The sequence below is a fragment of the Dufourea novaeangliae genome, unplaced genomic scaffold (genome assembly GCF_001272555.1).
Source record: "Dufourea novaeangliae isolate 0120121106 unplaced genomic scaffold, ASM127255v1 scaffold488, whole genome shotgun sequence".
In the NCBI taxonomy this organism is placed as follows: Eukaryota; Metazoa; Arthropoda; class Insecta; order Hymenoptera; family Halictidae; genus Dufourea; species Dufourea novaeangliae.
This window is the reverse complement of record NW_015374361.1, coordinates 58540-83707: the sequence shown is the minus strand read 5'-3', so window position 1 is coordinate 83707 and position 25168 is coordinate 58540. Positions and strand designations below refer to the sequence as shown.

Here is a 25168-nt window from a genome sequence, read left to right as displayed (position 1 = left end):
AATCGAGTTTCGAGGTATAAGCTTCAATTTGTGATCTCTGGCAATTCTCATAATAAGTAGGAATGTGGATTTTAAGTATTTCCAGCTTGCATTGAGCATTAAAGACAGAATAAAGTAGGAATTTCAGTAACGTTTTGGTACACATTTTTATTTTATATTTTGAATGGTAGGTATTTGATGGGAGAAATAAATATCTGTTCGATTCTGGTTCTCTTTAATCGATTGGATGTGTACGTGCATAAACATTCGCAGCCTAATAATAACCCTTATCATCGAATTGGTAATGCCAACAAACAACAGAGATGGCGATGATAATACCCTATTTGTCCGAAAAATTGTAAGTACATGTATCGAGATACATGGTAGAATAAATATGCATATTTGTACGTAAAGTGTTCCATTTTATTTATCGAACAATTCATATTTATCAATTAATTCGAATCATCGGAGATTATATTGTGTCATTTTACGAAGTGAAAAATCAGTTATGTAATTGTCAATCTGTGAGTATTGCTTATCAGTATATAATACAAGTACGAAATTTAATTATCAACGGACTACGGACGTTCATGCAAATTTCCACTGTGTATGAATTAATTCTCAAACATTGAAATAAAACATCAATTCAGTTTCCTTGCTAAGAGTTTTATTCAGGTGAAAATATATACATATGTATAGTCATTCTAGTACTAAAACAGTCTACTTATTAATTTTTACATTTCTCGCGTTATCATTCTAAATGACATACTTACAGTAAATATTCTTTCTGTTAAACGTAACATAACATAAACATAACTGTTATACATATGTACTATTAAATTCATCATTCTTGTCATCCATATTTTGACGTGAGCAGTTAAAGTCGTAGATGAGTCAGGAATGATGTATTCGACAGTAATATCACCAATTAGCATCGATTTATTTTTATCAAGCTATTTACGCTTCAATTTACGACCTCTGCTATTGCAAATGTTTTCTTTGTTTTCGTGGACGTCGTCGGTCGATTCTTTGTATTCTTTTTCGAGGCATGATAATCGGCCGAATTGCACCAATAACAATGGAGCACCCTAGCAGCTTATCGAACACTATAGAAAGCAGGAGGTTGCACCGTCTGAATCATTTATGGGCAATTGTTAAATACCAATGCCATTGAAAACTCATACGTCGCGTCGCTAAGCGTCGACGTCTGCATAAAAGATCATTATTTCTATGGCACCTGCGGAAGATACTGCGTAAACAATGCAGAAATTCCAAGCCATCACGCGCAAATAGTTAACGAAATGTTTCCTAAGTAGAAATAACATTAATTTTATGTTTGTTAAATAGGAACCTTCCCTTAATGGTTTCATAGAAACGTTAATTAATACGGTTGCTAAAAGTGGATTTATACTTTCGCTCGAATCCGTGAAATCTCAGCGAAATAAAAAATTGGTAACAAAGACAAATACAATTTACTGGAACAAAAACCAAGGATTTTCGTAAGTTTGTAGCTTCTATTCGCATGATTTTCAAAGTTCATTTTCTAAAAAAATAAACTTTTCACTACCTTTTAACAGAACTATTGATTCTTTTAGAGTAATGAGTTATACACATTTGTTGGGAAGTATTTATAATTTTTACGTAAATCTACGACTATACAATTAACGAATTCCCCATATAATTGCATTCTTTTTATCAACAGATATTACTACACAAATCATGAGGATTATGAGAAATTCAATATTTTCGCGGTTATGGGAACATTTGCAGAAGACAAGAAAATCTGGTTCATATTGCATTATTGTAGTTTCGTTTAACTCGCGACTTGGAAAGATATTCCTATAGCAGGCGGAAAATAAATAATACTCTAGATACTCTGTTGTTTCCATAATGGTTGGGAAATATGGATATTTGTTCACGGTTAATTGTAGCAACCATGGGCGTAGCCAGGTTATCAGTCGGGGGGGCAGAAATATTAACACATCGCCTGCCACAGTGAATAAAGCCGTACGTAGCCAGACACACTTTATTTTGTTTTTAGAGTGATAAATCGTTGAAAATGTATGCGTTTTGTTAATAGAGGCTGTTGGTCGTGTTTCAAACTATACTGCAATATTAAATATTTGCAAAAATTTTGTAACTCTAGGAAGGGTGGGGGGCGGGGGCAAGATATAATTTTTTTTTCTTGTAGGGTGGGCCAAAAGTCACTTTTTTCCGTAAAAAAATTTTTTCCGTGCCTGTGTTTCTGTCACCGGGGCGATGAGACTCGAGCTGCGTAGAACACGTGGCTCGATCTTTAATACTGGAACACTTAGGCTACATGTATTAAATACTACGTTAGTCTCTTCTTCCAAGACTTTGAAAGTTTTCTTTCGATGGAAGAACATTCGGTTCATCCTTTTTAATTATCGAAGCTTACTTTTTTCTCACACAGAAGGCCCTGTATGTACTCAGAGTATTAACTCAGTACTACTCAATTCACTGAGTAGATCGGTCTTTCCAAGTTGGGACTCGCTTTTCCCAAGTTTGGAAGTCGATTTTCCTGAGTTTGGGAGTCGATTTTTCCAAGTTTGAGGTTCAATTTGCGAAGGTTTTAGGACTCGATTTTCCCAAGTTTGAGATTCGATTGTCTGAGGTTTTAGGATTCGATTTTCCCAAATTTGAGATTCGATTGTCTGAGGTTTTAGGACTCGATTTTCCCAAGTTTGGGAGTCGATTTTCCCAGGTTTCAGGACTCGATTTTCCCAAGTTTAGTCCTTGATTTTACGAAGTTTATGACTCAATGTCCCCAACTTTGAGACACACGACACTGGGAAATTCAAGTTTTATATGAATTATCAGCAAATGCTATAAATGTGAATGTTAAAAAATGATCCTCGATTACGGTTTGAGTGGTTCGACGCTACACAACTCGGACGTCGTTCGGCCACGTATTTCTCGTCTACGGTCTCGAATTCTGCTTTTCCGCACTCGACGTGCCATTATTCGCCGCAAGTATCCACGTCACCGTTTTACTTGCACAGTCGCTTGGTTTAAAGGCGTAACGCCACGCAGACGCTCACCCACGATGTTTTTCCAAACAGCGTACACTCGAGGAAAAAGTTTAATGGGTACGTTGGCATCAGACGGTTGTTCGATAGTTGAACAATGATCGATGGTTCATGGAAGACAAATATTAATCAAATGTGTCGAGAACGCGGAAACTTCTCTTTTAAATGGTTCACAAATCATTAGGCGAAATCTCAAAACAGTAAAACCTCGATAGTTGTCCGAAGGTGGAGCTGAAAATGAAGTAAGTGTCGAGGTTCATACAATTAATAAGGTAACTAATCGACTGATCATGGCTAAAATTACATTGAAAATGTCAATACAGTAAAACCTCGGTAGTTGTCCGAAGGTGGAGCTGAAAATGAAGCAAGTGTCGAGGTTCATACAATTAATAAGGTAACTAATCGACCGATCATGGCTAAAATTACATTGAAAATGTCAATACAGTAGAACCTTGATAATTGTCCGAAAGTGGAGCTGAAAATGCATGCAAATGTCAAGGTTCGTGCAATTGATAAGATAACTAATCGATTAAGTTACATTCAAAGTGTTAGTGCAGTAGAACCTCGATAGTTGCACCGAAATGAAGCTGAAAATGCATAAAAGTAAATATCGAGGTTCATATAATCAATAAGGTCAATCGATCAATCACGAATAAAATTACATTCAAAATGTCAATACAGTAGAACCTCGATAATTGCACGAAAATGGAGCTCAAAATATGTACAAGTATCGAGGTTCATTAAACCTAGCCCAGACCAGTCACGACTAAAATTATATTCATCAAAGTGTCAATACAGTAGAACCTTGATAATTGCACATTTTATCGACTACTTTACAAAAACCAAAAAATTTATCTCATTTAATTATACTTAAATTTACAATCAGATAAAACTCTATTGATCCTGACTCAAAAGCTCTCATTTCACAATATTTTTATGTATTTCGTTAGTATATTTGGTATTTTGGCCGTAAAACAAATCAATTCTATTTTGATTTTTCGAAAATTTTCATCGACAAAACGGTGCTAAAGCCAAAGATTACGTGTTATCGGAGCATATATTTCCTCCGTCACTGACGTCGCGCTCAATCAGAGGTCAACTGAAGCTCGATCCCGAAAGATTTGATGCGAAACAGCATAATTGAGTTCTTATTGATCGAGAATCAGCTGCTTGATCGGGTGTTTCCACGCGAGCACGCGCGCCAGTTGTTTCGCAATTTCGAGCGTGAACGCGTACACGACTCTCGACCACGGATTAAAAACCGGTAGACCAGTGATGGGCAACTCAGCGCCCGCCAAACTTACTAGCGGGCAACAACGTGCGGTAGACATTAGTGTTTCGAAAATTTCGACCTGGAAGACGGCGGCGTGGCCTTTAAGCAACTTTCACTTAATTTCACTCAATCTTAATCACTCACTGCGTACGGCAAAATGATCGTTGGTTTGTGAAGAAAATAATGCGAATGGTTTTTTATCCGACTTTGTAGCTTAAGAGTCTCTTATTGCGGAAGAAATCCATTATAATGTAGATAAATCAATCCTGGTGATAACGTTTTCTGGATTTACTTGCCCCTGATAGCGCTATTTATAAAAGTCTTTTGGTATAACTTGACCAACACAAAATAGAAATTTGAATTTCGATGAAATGGAATGACAAACTAAACCTCGTAAGTATCTTTCCGTGAACCTAAAGAAAATTATCGAGATTTTAGGCAGATTCGAATAAAAAATTCTTCGAACAATAGAAAATGCACCGAGCTTCATTATCAATAGATGTGGATTTTGTGCATTTATCTCGAAATAAGCATGTGTAAAACGCAAGACAGTAAACATTTTCTTATTTTACTTTGCTTTGGACTTTATAAAATCTTTAATCTGGAAACAAATCATTGGCGTAACTTCAATTAAAAATAAATAACCTAATTATAACTTGTTTTATCGAAACTCGTCTAATACCTATATGAGAAGCTTAACACTAGAACTACCAACATTATGTATACAGTAAATTAAATTTTGTAATATTTTAGTATGTATAGCGTATAATACAACACAACTTAATATAGTATAATATAGAGTGTATAATAAATTAAAGGTCTACTCGAATACCGAGAAAAGTACCTTTATCAAATTTTAGTAACTGTAAAACAAGGAATCTAAAATTCGTCACTTTGACGGGTTTGGCATTTCTCGTATGTGATCCTAACTAAATAACGAGTTATAAACAAAGTTTTTAATAAAAACATAAATTTATGAGGTTCTATAATACGTATTCATTTAATATGACATATATAATACCTAACAAATGAATTTAAGTAGATTATTTTTACTTGTAACTTCAAAAAAAGAAACGTGAACTTACACTTTCAATTACATGACACAAATTTGATAATGTATACTTAAAATATCAGATGATAAATTTGAACTTTCGTATTAACAAATTACATATATTCAGTGCAATCAATATAAATTGCTAATCTGTGTTCAGTAACTGCACACTTGCATTTAACACGTGTGTTCTGTAACGCAACGTGTTGTTTTATGTGACACAAATCTAAATATCCACTACGTTTTAATCACTACCCGAGAAGTATAGTAAATTGCACACATCTTCACACTTGATTATTCCTGTAAGATAGAATTAAATATAGGCGGTGACACCATGTTACTGTTCTAGTGCTAAAATCTCTGGCATCTGGGGACAGTCAACGAGCATATCGAGGACGCAATTATCAGTGGGTTAAATACAAAAGATACGATTGAATGGGTTACAATATTCCAAACCGTGCAACACAGTGTGTATACTATACCTACTATTTATACGAACTTAGTCGCATCAATGAATAATTTACTGTATGTTTCTCGGCCAATTAGATTGCGCCGAGCTGCTTTGCTCTAGGGTGAAAAAACATTTCCTCTCATTTGCCATATAGAGGAGTGTCCACCAGTGCAGCCCCTTATGCGGGTTGGTCCCCTTACTGGGCCGGTTTATTGTGTTTTTGTAGGACGTGTGCGCACACTTAACGCATCTTCGACCCGTATACAGGGTGTGTTCAATAGAAATAACGCAAAAATTCGATAGCATGTAACGCGTATTGATCCTCGTACAGCGAATGCAGGATCATTTTGACCCATCTGTAAGTAAGGTGAATGTCCCTATTTCTAATCACGTGAAAGTTCTGCTATCGCAGAAATTGATTTTTATTATTTATTTATGCGACAATCGACAAAAACACTTATTAGATATAAAATTTAAACCTCCCTTTATAATTAAATTTAAACAAAAATATTTATAAAAACATTTCTGCTCGGCGAAAATAAAAATGCTCGCATTTGTGCTCACGAACGTGTCCCTATTTCTGCTAAGCGAAAATGGAAGTGCTAAAACCAAACTTTGGCGAACAATACTAAAGATTCCGTAAGTTTTTTTTAGTAAGAACACAGCGTCCACGTGTAACTCACAATCGCAACGGACACGCTCAAGTTATGTTTCTTCACGACGGACACACTTATTAAATTTATTTCTATTAGAATGCTGTCATCTGTTGAACAGCTGGTTGTAGCATTTTGTACGGAAATACTGAACTGATTTAAATAATTTTTTTGGGTAACTAATTTAGTTTTTCACTTTTTAGATTAAATAAAAAATATACATATTGAACAGAAATTTGGACGTGTTAGAAATAGGGACATTGATTTTATTGCCGTATATTCCTTGTAGTTACAGTGGAGCCCCGGACTTACGTACGATACATTGATTCCATAAGTCGAAAGAAACGTAAGTTGGTGTCATAGACATACATATACAGGGTGTAATAAAAATGTTGGAGCACCCAGAAAAGGGAAACTTGTGAGGTGATCTAAAACAAGTTTTTCCTTAGCAAAAATGTTATTTAAGGCTTTGTTAACGAGATATTAACGAAAAACCCCGACCAATACGAGCACGAGTCTGCCGGCCAAGTTCCCACGGTAACGTTGGTTACGCGCTACGATTGGTAGCCAACGTTAAAAGTTTAGATGTATTCCGAAAAGGTTCATGTTTCGATTTTGTTGGAACTTGGTAAAATTGTCTCAAATACTCCTAAATCAACATATGTAGAAGATTTTGTGACGCATTTGAAAATTAATGTACGTATGTAAATATATCAATACACATACATATATAATAAAGTTTTATAGTATTCCATATATATAGATATATTTATGTATGTATATTAATTTTCAAATGCACTAAAAATTCTTTTACAAGGTTTTTATGCTCAAATCCCCTATTTGGGAGTATTTGAGACCATTTAACCAAGTTTCACCAAAATCAAAAAGTGAATCATTTCAGAACTGCAGCCAAAAATTTAACCTTTTAAGTCAAATATCACTGATATTCAAAACATCACATCAATAATCTCGTCTACCTTGTTTAATCTTTTTTTAGCTTTATGACACTTTTCCACGTACAAAAACACACCACATTTGCATTATTATTATGCAAATAGAAAAAAAATCAAATTTTTTTGAATTATGTCCCTTTTTTCCAATGACTCTATATATTCTTCTAAATCTGACTGGAAGCTTCATTTTGTCGTGCTTTGCAAGCATAAATACATTAACATCCGCAGTCCATTGATTATCTATAAACAATAAGGGTGTGCAATAATTAACCTCTTGAGGGATACTGGCACATATGTGCACATTTAGTTTCTTTTTCCTTCAAGCACGATTCCAAAAGATATAATGAACATTATTGTGAATAAATATTCACTAGGGAATTTCCCAACAAAAAAGAAGATATCTCACCAATTGATCAACGTTAATATCCACAAATATATTTTAAATACATACAGCTGAAGAATAGAAAAAAAATCTATTTTTCTGATCATAATAAATTCATCCCTGAACAGGTTAATCACAACTCCTGCGAGTGTTGTTTACTAGAGACCGTATCTGTTTTCGCAGGAACAGGAATAATACAAAATGAGAATCAGCGAAGGAAACCCTGCGGCGGCCACTATGTTTTCTTCGGAATCGATGACCACTTCCACCGGAAGTTCGGGCGACGTTTATCCGGCGAGCTCGGAGCTTCCCTTTCCTCCCAGGACGTTCTCTGTCGAGGACTCTGTTGTTTACAGAGGCGAAGGGAACGCTAACGTCGTTATTGCGCTCTCGCAAGTAAGTCGATAAACTTCATTCTCCACTTGTGGTCTATAAGAATTTATCTGTACCTTCTTCGTTACTGCATCTTCGTCACGCTGTCGTTGGGTAGTTTTATTTAGATATAAAATTCTAAGAAGTAGATTGCCGGTGATTGTGCAAATTCTCATTTTTAGTAGAGTAGATGCACCTGGACACTTTTCAAATGATATTATTTGAAATAATATTTTTTAACTATAACATACGACTAATAATATGTTATTTTATTTTACAATTGTTTCCATGCCTGTGATCACGTCTGAAATAATATTATTTGAAATATTATTTCAAATAACATGTTATTTTATTTTCTAATCATTTGAAATAATTTTTCATCGAAATTATATCAGGCGAAGTTTGATTGAATTGATTTGAAAATCTCTTAAGTGTTCATTCATTGGTGTGTTTACCCTAGTTCGTTTCGTAGAAACCAGAACCAAAGAGAAACTAATTTCATTTGGTAAGAGGTTTATTAAATTAGAAATAATACGACTAGAATAATAGTTTAAAGTTAATTTTTTTAAAGTAGAGTGATAAAAACTTGTTTTTCGAAGTTTTCATTTTCGGATATTTTGCAGTCTTTAAATTTGCTATAAACGCATAAACATCCACAGTATAATAATAAGTAGTAAATAAAATAAAATTTGAGGTGTAAATGAGAATTAAATTGTTTTCTTGAACGCAATTTATTTCAATGATTTCCCAGATAAATGACATAATTTATTTGCAAATTGAAAGATTATTTTTTACTTTGAATAAACAAAAAGCAAATAAAGAATTTTTAGTTTTGGTCCAAATGGACAAAAAATACAGAGTATTTTGTTTCATAACTGATAAGTAATGAATACCTACTAAAGAAATGATAATTATACCTACGTTTGCAAAAAAAAAACGTAACTTTATTATTTGAATAATTTATGTAGATTCGTTCAAGTAAGCGATAAATATTTCTTATCTTCATTTGAATTTCTAAATAAGAAATAATGTCTTATTTAATTAGAGCATACTTTAAATAATGCCCAACTCCGTCGTTACGTAGTGTTCGTATACCAATTGTCTAATGTGATGTGTGTATAATTCAGTCTGTATAAATTAACGATATAAAAAAATGATATCATCGATTGTTCGATGTCCCATTTTTTATCAACTCGTTCATTTACAGACGCTAAAGTCTTTCCAAGCCTTAGTGTAAATGTCAAGGATAATCAAGATTCTTTTTTATTTGTTTGATTAACATGTTAACCGACGAAAACAAACTAATTCGTTACTATACATACGTGTGTATTTAGTTTGCATTCACCTGGTATTATAATATTTACGTCTATTCGAGTTACATACATTGTGTACGCGTTTATTCTGGGACAAACTGCGTCGTATCGTTCTTATCCAACATTAATTACGTCCACGTAGGTGTTTACGATCGAAGAACCAGCCGATTAACGGGATAATCCGTGTGATGTAATATGTTATCGCTAGACTGCGTGTGCGTTTACATAAATCCAAATGATTAGGGACAAAGTTACTAAAATGGGTGTGGGTCCGTGATAGTATCGCGTACATGATTTGAAACGAAATATTTATTAGGTGTATGCAAAAGTACTGGTCGTTGAAGTTGGACAAATTCCGGAGTGTTCCATTATCTCCACTGATGATGAGATACCTATGTTCTCAAGTTCATCAATAGACGAGCTGGTTGGGTCCCTAAACTACGTCTAGAAAGCTCATATTTGAATTCCTGTATTGGTATTGCATATAAATCAAGACAAAACTACTAGCGCTATCTCTCATAAACACGTTACCATATGCAAACCATATGCATACATTAATTATTTAATATAACACAAAGACTTTCATAGAATTTTATGGAACTGAAACAAAAAGATACACAATTGAAAGAAATAATGCAAACTCAGTTTTGGTACAGTGGACTCTAATTATATTGCCACTAAACATATTGCCACACGAGACACATCCCTTTCACACGTACTTTCGAGCACACAAATTTGCTCTCCCACCACGTTGTGTACGCCAACGCACCAACACGATCCTGTTTTTGCGCAGGCGCTGAGGTCGAGGTGTGACGATAGAACTCAGCATGGAGGGGGCTCTGAACACATTGCCAGTTTACTCCCCTACAGCCCTGACCATGGCAATATATTTAGAGTCCACTGTATATTATTTCAATATGATAGTCGTATTAGAAAACCCGCTTACTGATGCGTGTTGGCGAAAACTGAGTTATGTGACAGATGGAATTTGACTATAAACATTAGAGGAAAAGAGTGTTGGTCGCTTGACATTTGTTTTATAACAGTTGTTACATTCGTTCAGTATTACGTTTGTCCCTGGTCTCCCCTATTATCGCGTTGGTTGCTATAGCTCGGCTTCTAACGATCCAAATGCCATTAAACTTTGACACAATATCAGTCAAGGATATATTGCTGGACAACACCAGTTTCCTGTAGACGGTGCTGCTAAGGTCAATGTCCCTATTTCTAATGACATCGTGACTTCTGTTCAGTACATATATTTTTTATTTAATGTAAAAAATTAAATAATAAATTAGTTGTACAAAAAATTATTTAAATTAGTTCAGTGTTTCTATACAAAATGCTACAGTCCGCTGTCCAATACATGGCAGAATTTTAATAGAAATAAATTTAATAAATTTGTCCGTCGTAAAGAAATGTGATTTGAGCGAATCCATTTTCACTGAGCAGAAATAGGGACATTTTATACTTCATATTAAATTAACTATTATTGAGTTTACCTCTTGCCCTACGATTGTCTTCACGTCTGCAGACTCCAGGATTACATTGTTGTCGATAGTTTTCCAGAAACAAAATAAATTCTATACTTATCGCAACTGTATTTTTACTATAAAAGTTGAATATTAATACGAGCAACGTGGTATTTTACTTCGACTCAAAGAAAACCGAATAATATTCTTCTGAAAATACTTTTCAATACTTTTCAAAAATACTTTTATTCAAATTTAATTATAAATAGAGGTTTAAATTCTATATCTAATATATATTTTTTTGTCGTTTGTTGCATAAACAAATAATACAAATCAATTTCTGCGATAGAACTCTTACATGATTAAAAACAGGGACATTGACCTTACTGGCTTTTCCTTTTTTTAAACAGTTCGGTTATTGTTTCTAGACAGACCGTGTACATCACGTTTACGCGAACGCGTCGCGCTGGCTCCGTCAAATGGGTCATTTCATTCCGCACGGAAATCAATGTTCTCTGCTGATGTCATAGCCACACAGAGGAGGGCCTCGCGTTGAAATCGATGGACACGCCGTGCCGGTCGAAAACACGTTTGACGCGAATCGCCTCATTAGCGGAGTGAGGCAACTATACTTGGTTCGCGGCGGGGCAACCGCGAATTTCTCGCGAGCATCTACTTGTTTCGAGTTGTGGAAGGGGAATATGAGGGGGGGGGGCAACATCACGTCACACACAGTTTGCGAATACGGTAAATACGTGATTTAATTGCCGCCGAATTAGCGACCCGCGCGCTCACGGCGCGAGTGTCTATATTCTCGTTAACGTCTGACGATCGTTCCGTGAATAACCAATCAGAAACATGCTGCCTCTGCTACGGACAGTTATTAATGCGTGTATACACTCGTTAAAGCGTGACGAAAGGTGAAGTTACCTTTTGTAATGGATGTGTTTCAATCTGTTATACGCGAATCCTGGGTCGCTTGAATTTCCTTACAATGGAAGGACGAAGATTGTACGACTTCGATTTTAACGGGGTTTTGGAAGATAATGGTATACAGGTCCTAACTAGGTAGGCCTGGACTAGCCCCCTCCCCCGTCCAAAAATTATTGAAATATCTAAAAAAAAACATTCGTCAGTTAGTAAAATCTTATGTTATAAAAAATAAATACTTGTGTCGAAATGCAACACGCAACGCAACTAAATACAAAAAATTAAATACTCTCCTGATTACGTTAAAGTATTAAGTAAAATTGTATTAGAATTAAGCTGTTTAATTTTAACATTCAATTGTAACTAATAATCCTGTAACATGCGAAAAATATTTTTGCAGAAAAAAACAGCAAATTGAAGCTTATAGATTTTAACTATAGGCATCTGTACATAATATACTCTTGCTTTTAATCAATCTCCAATTTCTTTTTTTATTTTTTTTTATTCTTAAGAATTATGTTTAACACTAGAACTACCGACGATAAACGCATATCTCTTTCGATCGATCGATGAATTGGCAAATTTTTGAAAATTTAGAAATTTAAAAATTGACTAATTTCTTTACTTTCATATCGTAATAAAAGGTGCAAAAGATCTGGGAAAATGTATTGCCACAACATTTTAATCGTCGTTGTAAGAGTGTATTGACAAGTCATTTTGACTTGCTTGGTAGTTCTAGTGTTAATATATCTTTCTATTCTTAGTTTTAGTGTTAAATGAATATGTAAATAATTATTGTAAATTGTGTAACTTTATTTTTGTGAGCAAATCAAAGATGCAAAAACCTGTAACTTTGGAACCGTTTCAGAAGACGTAGAAAGACAAAGAAAAATACACGAAAGTGGAAAAGCGTGATCACGATATGAAAGAATGACGAAAAATTAATCAGAAAGAGTCCAGAGCTTTATCCTGATCCGCTCCGCTTAGCTTCGACGAGATCACAAAGGAATATTTTCCAGCGGATAATTCTACCGAAGGAAATGTGACGTCGGGAAAGGAATACGTAACGATATTAATTGACGGTAGACAGTCCAGTCGGATAAGAATTCTTTTTCTCTCATTATTTATTCGTTGACAGAAGCAGTGTTCTGTATCGTTGTTGTCGTTCAGTGGAATAGTACCAACTCGGAAAATGTTGATAAACGCGAGGATAATCTTCTCTGCCCTCGATCTTTACTTGTCTCCGAACATAAATTTTAATGGAGTCCGATATAAGAAATGACAGTTTACGTACGTTTATAGATTAATTTACATTGCCCGAAATTTGGTACAAAATCCGATTTCTTGACTAAAGATTTTATTAGGTGGATGGCAATGACTCGGTTGAATATCTCGTAAGGGATTGAAAGTATCAAAATGTTCTTACAAAAATTATTTTATATGACGGGATGTGGGGGTAGTGGGTATAAGGAGGTACAAATTATTTTGTTTGCAGATACATTGGTGGGGGAGATTTGAAGGTTAAATTAATTTCTTTTCAATGGAATTCTAAATTCTTTGATTTACAAAACAATAACGAGATTTCTTCGACATGTGTTATATAAGGTCATTGAATCTAGCAGGAAATCGTAAGTTAGTAAGATTCGAAGAGAAAGGATCAACACGATGACACACGAAGAGTAATTATCCGTATACAACTAAGACCTCCTGGAAACTGATTAAATAATGATCAATTTTATAATTCAATCGTAGATCGTGTGGCTATCAAACCCTACGTGACCGTGCTACAGAGTCACACCAGACTCACGATTCCCATTCATCTGACTACTTAACGCGTCGCTAATTTACGACCTCCTACTACACTCAGTGATCTTATGTGTCACATGGTTGAACTTGTGTGTCATCGAACGCTATCGTATTATAAATTACAAAAATATAGCACTTCATTTAAAGAAATTAACTTGACATTCAAATTTCACCCCCACTATCTTATTCAGAAAAAAGAAAATGATTCATACCACATTGTGTGCCCGAACGTATCAAATAATTATTGTTGGAACATTTTTTCAGTTACTTCAGTTCCTTACGAGATACATTCCATCAAATCCATTTACCCCTGTAACACCCAATGTGATGTATACGTCACATCTAAAAAATCGTTTTAATCGCGAGAAATAATTTTTTTCCCCGAAAGTGGGTATTAAAGAGTAAACAATGAAAAATTTATTTAAATAGGTTAGTTTGATATCGATATTTTGGACTTCGAAATAACAAGATTCAAGATAGAGGGTGAGTTAATAGGAACTACTGTCTACAATAAATCGTTACCTGTTAGTTGTATCAAAAAACGTGTTAATCAGTTGTGTGGCATTATGATGGATGCATCGGATGGATACAAATTGATTTTTGTGTATCTTACTTTTTTTTTTAGATATCAACAAGACTTTGAAGTTTTTCAAGGTCAGTGCATGTTTTTTTTATACATCATCATGCTGTAGGTCGCTGAATTCGTCCTTCCATCGACAAGAACGTAGTATTAAAAACAAAGATGCATTGCCCTTGAAAAAACTCAAGGTCACCTTGTTATCTCAAAAAAATAAGAGAAAAAAACTAAATAGTATCCATCCAATGCGTCCCCTAAAATATTACATGATTGATTAAAGCGTTTTCTGATACAACCAAATCTAACAAATTACTTTACATAGTAGGTCTTATTGATTCGTTCTGCATGAGGGTGGTCCACGCAATTGTTTCAGGCCATAATTCTGTTATTAATGCATTTATGCATTTCCACTTAAATAAATGATGCAACTGTGCATTGCATATACACTGTTGCACTTAAAAAATATCTAAGGGCCTACAGATGTAGTGCTCTTCGAGCCATTCATCTTTCTCCTTTGGCATTTTTTCATAAATGCATTAATAACGGAATTATGACCTCCAAAAATTGCATGGATCACCTTGGATATCAGTCTTATAATTGTAAAATAACGATTTAAAAATCTGGGCGTTATATGGTTAAAACGAACACCCTGTATATGACTTCTAATAAGCCACTCCTCATGAGTCGGTAGATTCTGTTTTATAATTTCTCGCTGTGAGAAAACTGTGCTCGTGTGAAGCCGAGTCTATGAATCACAGCGCGCCATTACGTCCGTATGAATTGCCACCGTGGCACAATAAGAGTGGCCAGGCCCGTGTCTAAGGTAACCGTGTGGTACCACCTCGCAGAACGCCACGATCTGCCTCGTTTCTTGTTCCATATGTATGTGTACACGGCCAGTTGTATCACGAACCTATCCGACCGTTCCGACCATTAAATCAACATCTCGCAAAATTATAAAGTAGCTAAACGATAATTAAATAATGAGCGATGAATATTTATCGCTCTCATAATTTTCTGCCCCCGCGTAAATAGGGGAGACTCGGGACAAACGTAACACACAAAACCGTTCCTCGGTTGTTGGCTACCCAGGTGCAGAAACAATATCGCTGCTCTTATTAATTTAATATTATTTCATTAAGAATTGATATACAGTATTTACTTTTATATACTATTGTATACTTATATATTATTAATGTGTATATGTATACATACACACACATAGTTTTTCTTTAACATTTATCATGCAAAAGGTATAGTATATCATTTTTATTTTCATGAAATGAAACATAGATCCGTAAAAAATAAATGGTTTTATTTAAAATGAATATTTCGCTCCATAAATACAAAAGTAACGTATAATGTATGTAATAATGATGTTATGGTTGATAAATAACGACCATTTACTCATAGTATTGGTTAACCTAACCCAAACCTACACGAATATAATCCAACAAGTATGGCTAAATATTATATTATTTTGGGCTGTCCATAAAGATAGTTCGGTTTTGTATACGAGTCGTGTTACAAAAAATTACGTGTAAGATTAATTTGATGGAAATCTTTTTGTCTGAAATTTTCATGATCATCAACAAAGTTTTGGTTATTATTCTTGCTAATAAAACAATCTGCATATAGTAAACGATCTACGGTCGTACCTGGGTTTGGACGCCCAGGTGCGGGGGCACTTTTTAATCCCCCGCCAGGAAAAGGCGTGGTAACACGGGACAAATGTAACAACTGTTATAAAACAAATGCCAGTCGACCAACAATCGTTTCCTTCTAATTAGAAATTTGAGGCTTTCACAGCCCGACATCATACAGTTCTGGAATTGTTTTCCCAACAATTGTCAGCTGACCAATTAAATTTGTCTTTTGATTGGTAAGCAATGAACCGGAACATGACCAAGCTCCAGTATATTAGAGAAGCACCACAATACACACCAGTATCAGTGTGTCTTCGACCCCCTGATGAAGCTAGCTACAATGCTTGCGAAACGTTGGAAAAACAATTCCACAAAAACACGGCTTACACCCGAAAGCCTCAACAGTGAGAACTGTACGTCTCCTTCTATCTTTATACACCCCCTCTCCCCTTACCTTAGTTCTTGCTAACACTACTATTCTATTAAAATAATATACCAAAAAGTAAGTTTGTACAATCTCTTTAAATTAAAATATCTTCCTGTTTCAATTCCGTAAAATTCTTTGAATTTTTTCGTATTGCATCATGTTGATATTTATGTTTATGTCTATCTATAAAATAAATAAAACTGTCATTTAAAGGTATCTTTTCTATCAATTGGTTTTTCTTCAAATTAGATATGGTGTTACACTCGTCCCTAGGCGTAGGAACAAAGTAACAAACATTTTAAAGAAAGTCTTATTCCAAAAAACTGGTGTAATATATTCCAAGTTTTTGAGTTTTTTTTAATTAAAATTTAAGACGCATCAACTGCTCTGGTTATTAGCAACTACCGATAGTTTTACACTAGTTTAATCAGTAGTTTGGCTGTTGTTAAGAACATAATGGAAGGTTTATTGATTCTGTCTTTGTTGCAATTGTCTTTCAGCGATGCGTTGATCTTTTCTCTCCGCAGAAGTGTGCAGGAAATTTGGGTCGATCCAAACATCCTCATTTTCTTTTTAATGAAATGTTTTCGCTACTATTTTTTACATCAATAATTTAATTAACAATTTTCAATATCCTCGTGTATGTTATGTTATTCCATCACAGTCTTTATTTTATGTACGCTATGTTATTCCTTCAGAGTCTTTATTTAATTTATCCATTTCATTACTTTTATACATGTACATGCATTATCACTTTGTAGGTCATAAATATATACATATATTAAACTTGTCTATATTTACTGCAAAAACAATACAAAAATTCAAGAACCCATTTATTCCCACCATCAGACCAAAACCACCCTCCACAAGGGAGACATGGTCCATATAATTAGTTTTGAACTATTGTATTTTTGAAGGTTCCTTTGGAGTAGTAAAATCAAATCATGATGGAACATCGATAGTAAGACCTTACTGATTATAATTCTTCAGATTTAAATGTGCGTTTTTTCTCTGTCTTTTTAATCTCTACTATAAATTAATTAGAAACTGACCCAAACCTACCCACTCTCCCCTACTTAAATCCATCAAGTTTGAGTGGGCCACCGAGTATATAGAGAAAACGAGACCATCCTAATCGAAGAAGTGGTGCACTGGAATAACAGACTTTCTTTCGGTTTTTTTAACGACGTACTGTCATAGCGCACGCTAACGTGCAGTTACCTGCGTCGTGTCTATGCTGCTTGCACATGCACTGGCTCCAATTTGCGTACAATTTCAGGTTCGATAAACTCGTAATTACGGCTCAAGAATAAAGATCGTTAAGGGTATGTTCACGAGAATATGTTACCACGTATACCATTAACTATGCCGAGAAGTAGAGATCGCGATCACGACGAGCAGATTTTAGAAGAAATTTTGTATAAAATTTATCGAACCACATACTTAGACAAATCGTAAAATTCTTATCCATTAACACTCGGTCATTCTCATAAAAACTTAAACGTTGAAATTTTGATGTTGGAGTAACTTTTTGGTTTCCTTTCAAACATCTTGAATAGTATTTAAAAAATTGATTTTATTATTTTTATTTACTTATAGAGCTGCAACTGTTGAGAAATTTAGAAATTTCTAGATCGAAAATCGTGGAAGACTAAGATCCTCGAAGTGTATTTGGAACTTTTAATCTTGACAGAGCATCCTTCAGAAATTGAAAAAATTATTCATACGAGGTGAAAACATACGTTCTCAGATGTGTGTTGCCGAGGACCGAGCTAGTAGCGAAACAAAAGTAAAGTTACAGTTTACGTCACTACAATCAGTAGTATTGACGATAGGTCGATATCCAATTGATATTGTCAATACAGGATCAATAAGTTTACACAGTTGTATTCGACTTTGGCAAGTATAAAAAATGCGCCAATCAATAAGTATATACGGTGGGTAAAAAAAGTATTCGTACACCCTTTAAAACAGAACAACTTCAAAATTGGACCAAGTGACTTGAGTTTCTTTGTGAATTTAGAAGGATTAGTATACTAAATAATGTGTTAACAAAATGTTGAAAAAGTTGCAATTAGTCGGAATCGCGAAGAAAATAGTAAAGGTCGCTTTTTGCAACTTTTTTATCTGAGATTACAATGAAAATTTAACAAATACATTTCTTAGATTTATGTTAGCTATATGCATGCTGATAATTTCATCGAATTCGGTTAACACTGTTATGAGATACAAACAGTTAAAAATGTTGACAATCGCAGTTTTTCGCGACTTTTGACCTATAACTCTGGTATATCTAAAGATTCTTACATATTTCGATGCCTGTTACTCGTTTCTGTATTAACCGATTTAACTGACATAAATCTTCGAAATATATTTATTAAATTTTTCATAACAGTCTCAGACAAAAACGGTGTAAAAAGCGACATTTACTATTTTCTTCGACATTCTGAAAAGTCGCAAATTTTTCAAAATCTTTTTAACAGATCATTTAGTAAATTAATCCTTCTAACTTCATAATGAAACTCAAGTCACTTGGTCCAATTTTGAAAGAGTTGTTATGTTTTAAAGTGTGTACGAATACTTTTTCTTACCCACTGTAGGTACATGGAGAAATTTTTAATTCACTCGATCTATAATGTTTGTGCTTCGATCGATTTCAGGAAAAACAGGATATCGTGTATTAGTCATAGTGGCACGTAGTAATACATTAAGTTACAAACTGACGTCAATATGTGAACGACTAGTTTCACGGATCTCACACCAATCGCTCACGTATAAATACACTTCATTAAAAAGGATGGTGTGTACCTCTTAACGTGTAAAATTATCACGTAAAGATTCTCCATTAATACATTGGTGATCGATCTTGTTGAAGTGCAAAGGCGCTACGCATCAGAGATGACGGCTGAACGATCAAACGAAATTATACCATACACTGTCTCGTAACTTCTGTATTAGGTATGACGAACCACATCTTATCACTTAGACATATTCCTGATGAATGTATATACGATATATAAATAGAAGATTATCTTTATAACTAAAGAAACGCTATCGAATTGCTCGTGTTGAAGAGGAGTAACATTTCATGTACAACAGGCCAATATGTAATACCGTAGTCCCTTGATTTACGATTTTCTTTGGAACTAGCTTCGTCAGTTTTACTTTAGTGGTCTTATTTATTTACTGCGAGAAAGATGATCTCCATATGAAGATTGTCAGTGTACATCTACCTTAAAGATTAAATATTCATACCAGAAGAATAGAAGTTTATTACGACTTATAGGAAAGGGATAATATTCATATTTGAGCCATTTTTGTTTAAAAGTGCCGTAAGTCCACATCTCTTTGTTCTGCATTTTACCGTATTTAAAAATATTGTTAACACTTTAACACCCAAACACTTAAATCTTTATTTCAAAATTATAACACTGATATATATGTTGTATCTTGTTATTTTGAAATCGAAAATATCAATATTAAACCAACCTGTTTTTTTTTTAATTTAAAAAAAATTACTTTTAACCTTTAGCGCCCAAACGCTTCTTTCGAGGAAAAAATTATTTCTCGGGATTAGTTAACTCATAAAATGTGCCCAATACGTGCATTTCATCTGTATTTTTACGACAAAACTCCTGGAAATACGATTTTCTAGGCGTGACGTATATGGCGCAGTGGGTGATAGAGGGGATAAACGCCAATAAGCTTGTTTCGTGCTTTTAAGTCTCCAAACATGTTTCATTTTATCGCGTGTTTAGTTTCATAAATATTCTGTAAATAAAACAGTGTTTTTATTGACCGTAAATAGATTTTATACCAGTGTAAAAAAAAAGATTAGACAATTCCATTAACCGTCACTTCTTACGACTAATTCATAAAAAATGTTGTACCGTATATCGACATTATTATTCTAAATAATACGAAAACTTCTGTAGCTAAAACTAGCTTTAACTCGTCTTTTTTCACATTCCATTTGTATTATTTTTAGAAAAAAAAAAAAAGAACGGCTCATTTATTGAATTTGGTTCGAAACCATCACCGCGAGGTCTGACTCGATATCCATAAAGCGGAGAAGTTTAATGCTTCCTAAGAAAAGAAATTAGCAATCTGACTCAAGGTGTAACGAGTTGCCCAGTTGTCGACCGATCACCGTGAAGAGAAGGTTATACCGATTGTGTATTCCCGTCGATGACGCGGGGGCCGTGTGAAACGAGCGTTCGCGAAGAGGAGTCGACGGTAAACATGGTAAAACCACGAAGGAATCGTACCATTCGTTGGAACACAACTGAGTTTCTGTTCGCGCGGTCGACTGTACTAATCATTTCGCAATCGAGACAAACGGAATAACGACGCGCGGTAAAAGATCCCGTTCACCTATACAGAAGGCCTCCTATTGTATGTTTTTTAACGGCAGGGACACATTTCTTTCTTTTACATTTCAAATATTCCCGACATTTTTACCATTCTCTCACGCTCTCCCGTTTCGTTAAACAGCGTTTCGAAACACCATTGTTTACGACTTGCAAAATCACGTATGTTAATGGGAGGGGGAAAAGGGGATACAGAACAAAGGTCAGGAAATGGAAATAAAATTTTGTCGTTGGTCGTATCTTGTTATAACATACCTCGTAAAATGCTGAGTTTTATGCTCCTTGTGTGCGCGTGTGTAATGAGAGAACTTACGCGGGTGATGTAATTTTGTCGTATTACACTCATTATATTTGTACGGAAGTACGAAAGTTTACGATCGTGTTTTGTACATTTTATTTACACTGCTTTGAATAACCGTTTTCTGTGCCTGTGAATTTGCTCACAATAAGCATCCGTTCCCATGCTCCTTTTCCAAGATGGCGGAGTCAGCGACGCGTCGAGGTCCTTCGAATGTCTGACATGATATTCGAGTGTTTTTAGCTTCTTCTCTGGTACAATTTAAGTACGAATAAATTGTCAGAGGTAGATAAATTTGGTGAATACAGGGGATAAACAAATTGTACCTGTATCATTTGATGTCAAACATTACGCACATTGAGAGGAATCCTGAAGTTTTGGTCGTTGCTATTCCGCCATCTTGAAAAAGAAATCTCAAAGATGTTTCCAGAGTACATATTCATAGTTCTGTGCAGTACATTCGTTCAGGAGGAAGCTATTATCCCTGATTCATGATCGTCACTTATCTTACGAAACATTGCTGTTTTAATGCTAGAAGGACTTGAATCTAGGTAAAAGTACCGACAATGAGTCATTTTAACCCACATTGTTTCTTCTCGTACCTATTACCCAGTCAGCCTAACCTATAAAAAATTTGTCCAATGCCTGTAATAAAGTTATGGCTACAAGTTTGATTCAAGATTTGCTATAAACAACTTGCGCGCATATTGGCAGCAAATTGGCAGCAACATATGCAACAAATTGGTTCGCGCAGATTCTGTTCCGTTTTTGCCCCCAACTTGACAGAAGACTTGCTGCCAATTTGCTTTACCATTTTGTCAGGTGGCGTTGCCTGCAAAACCCAAACCAAATGCGGAAACAGACAACTTTTGTCATTATTTGCTGGCAATTTTCTTGAAACTTGTACACAACTGGTTATCAGGTTATTTTTAAGAAGTTTCTTTCGTCTATTGACTATTATAATCTATCGTTATCTATATGCACTCCAACGTTTTAGAAGTTTAAACACGTAATGCGTATCAAATCTTGGATCAATTTAATCCAACAACCATCCGTTCTAGTGTAAATATTACATTTCGGAAAAATTTTGGGACGAAACATGTACGTCACTGTAAATATGTTATAGTTAATATAAAAATTAAAGTATAACTTTAGGTTGAATGATTTTAGTCCTTAAACTTAACTTTACCATGTCGACCGTTCACGTTTTCACTGTGTCGCTCAATATCCTGATAAACTACACCTGTACAAGTAAATCGGTAAATTATCTGTGGAATCGTATATACTGGCTGTTTGATTATTACTCTGCCACTAATTGCATTTGGACGATTATAAATCTTGTTCAGAAACAGAATGTTTCCTCTTGTTGTTTCACGACCGTGGCAGTCAAACGTGTTAATTTCACGCCGCGCGTACGCCGGGAACGTACATAAAGCTTCCTTGATCGCTGAGGTGGCCGCCATGTTTGCGGAACGCTGTTTATTCGTTTCCATCGAGTACCTAGCCGGGTTCCATTTCCCCCTTGTAATCACTTACAAACCAACTGCGTATATCGTTAACAACGGACCGATAAGAGGATAAGTCTGATGCCCGTGTCGCAATTATGCTCGCTTTTGTATTCCGTCGTTATCTCGCCGTATCGAGATCCATCCCGAATGAATAGAACATCTGCGGAAACCGTGCGCGAAAAAAACATCCGAGCATCGTGTGTAACATGCGTTTTACATACACACACACAGACGCATACACGCATGGCACAGTTGGTAACACGGATGCGGATACGTGTATCATCAGCTGAATTAATAAAAAAAGCCCGATGAAAAGAAAGATTTATTGGTTACTTCCGATGTTTAGTCACGCGGTCGTATCAGTCGCGGTTCTTGGATTCGGACGTGAGGTCGAATTTTTTCATTACATTATCGCGATCGTAATCGTTCTTACTTTGTCGACTGTGGCATTAAATTAGTTCGTCATTATGGTAAAATGATGGAAGATACGCAGTATTTAATATGGTCTGGGATCCTACACTTTTTTTTTTAAGTCGTTGTATTGGATATTATGTGAACTATTAAGGTTGTGAATATTATTGTTAAGCAATTTTTATTGAGTCTGTTACACTAATTACGTAATTCTTACTTTTTGACTGCAACACTAAATTAGTTTGTCCTTGTGGGAAAATGATGGAAGATACAAAGTATGTACTAAATTAGTTCGTCATTATGATAAAATCATAGAAGATAAAAAATATTTAATATGGTCTGGGATCCTGCACTTTTTTTTGAAGTCTTTGTATTGGATATTATGTGTACTATTAAGGTTGTGAATATTACTGTTAAGGAATTTTTATTGCGTCTATTACATTAACTAAGGGGCGTTAGTAGGCATTATATAAATTTTAGTAATTCATCATTCTGATTTAGTGACGCATTTACGAAGTCATCCCATAAAAAACGCCATTTCTCAAGTTATTTTAGATAAAGAAGGGCATCGTAATTTTAAAAAGAAGGTATAAAAATAATCTTTCATATCTGAAATTATTATTGCGAACGAAAGTATTTCTTAAGATCAATTCTTACTTGTTGCAAAGAACACTCAAGCTAAAGATTGAAAACTTAGCTAAAAATATAGCTAAATCGCAAAAATAATAGATTTCACATTTCTTCTCTTATAATTACTCTAAATCGTGAGAGTGCTTTTTTACTTTCCATTCTATTATGTTATACAGTCATGTACAGTGTCATGTAACTGGTGGTACAACCGGATAGGGAGTGATTCTACGTATGAAAATAAGTCGAAAACACACAATAAAATTTTTTCATTTGAGACTTTGTTTTTGAGCAAATCGACTTATTTTGCTTGCTGGATACGCGTGCAATGATTGAATAGAATTTGGCTAACGCGTCTGTTCGTGGCATTCCGTTTCTACTTATTACGATGACGAATACATGCGTTTTAGATTAATTTTCAAATCCGATTTCCCCGAAAACGAAGTCACAAATGAACAATGACACCCTTTATATCATACATATTAGTATATTATACTATTTAATTTTGTATATTATCAATGCTGGTAGTTTTAGTGTTGATACCAGTCCCAAATCGGTTCAGTACATTCGTGGTTGTTAAAAATTTAAGAATAAACCGCTTAAGAACGACTATTTTAAATTAAATAATATATTATTAGACTGCGGATTTTTATGTAAAATGACATTTTCCGAAATAATTCATAAAACCAAGAGCAAATGACGGAATTTGTTTCTTCTTATAGGTATCTTATTAGGTTAAGAATAACATAGAAAACTAGTTGGATCTAATAAAAGTTTTGCTTTTTATTGTACTTCATAGAACCCCATAGATTATAAATGAATAAAATCTACAGTTTATATATTATACATATTAATTTATTATACTATTTCATTCAATATATTATCAACTCTGGTAGTGCTAGTGTTGAGGTCATTGCCAAATCGGTTCCAGTGATTCTCAGTTACGACAAAAATTTCCGAATAAAGATTGTATAAATGATTGCTTCACCTCCCTCCCTCTCTCTGATTTCTGGAAAGATCAGTTATCTCGAGGAGTCCATCGAACGTTTCGAATACACTTCCCGCCGACATTCTTTTACAATTCGCGAGCGTCGTCCATCTATCGCATAAACATCCGCCTTCGCACTAGCGGCGAATCGTAAATCAGCCGTCCTCGCCCACCTCTCCCGTAATTACGCCTATACCGTATCTGTCCCGTGGAGCTTTATTTTCCGCACGGTTCGTCAAAGTGGAGATAATTATATGGAACGTGTATCGGCACCTCTATCTAATCGGTCGTGGATCGCGATCCAGCCGCGATTGTGAAGGAACGTCCTACTTAGAACGCTGTTCGTGCAGTCTAGCGGCTAGACTGTACACAGAAACGTGGAAAGCAACAAGCTGTGACGGAATTTGTAATTTACTTGTTATAGTTACTTGATCATTTTATTCTTAATCTGTTTCGTTAGAACATTTGAATATTTGGCGTGTTTTTTGTGAGGGAATTAGATATGGATCGATTTTTTGACGATGTTTGTCCATCGCTGAATCTACGTGCAATTACTTAATCAATATTAATGAACTGCCCAATGGCTCTGTAGATACGTGAAAAGCAACAAGCTGTGACGGAATTTGTAATT

At 34.9% G+C, this 25168-nt stretch overlaps 1 protein-coding gene across 1 annotated transcript in view; it reads left to right on the top strand.

Moving 5' to 3' along the window:
* Positions 1 to 7993: 7993 nt before the first annotated feature.
* LOC107192982 (inositol-pentakisphosphate 2-kinase) overlaps positions 7994 to 25168 on the top strand; it is a 49683-nt gene continuing 32508 nt past the window's right edge. Inside the window, exon 1 of the mRNA XM_015582350.1 lies at positions 7994 to 8188. Within this exon, the coding sequence (XP_015437836.1) occupies positions 7994 to 8188 (195 nt within the window). The remainder of the gene's footprint in view (positions 8189 to 25168) is intronic.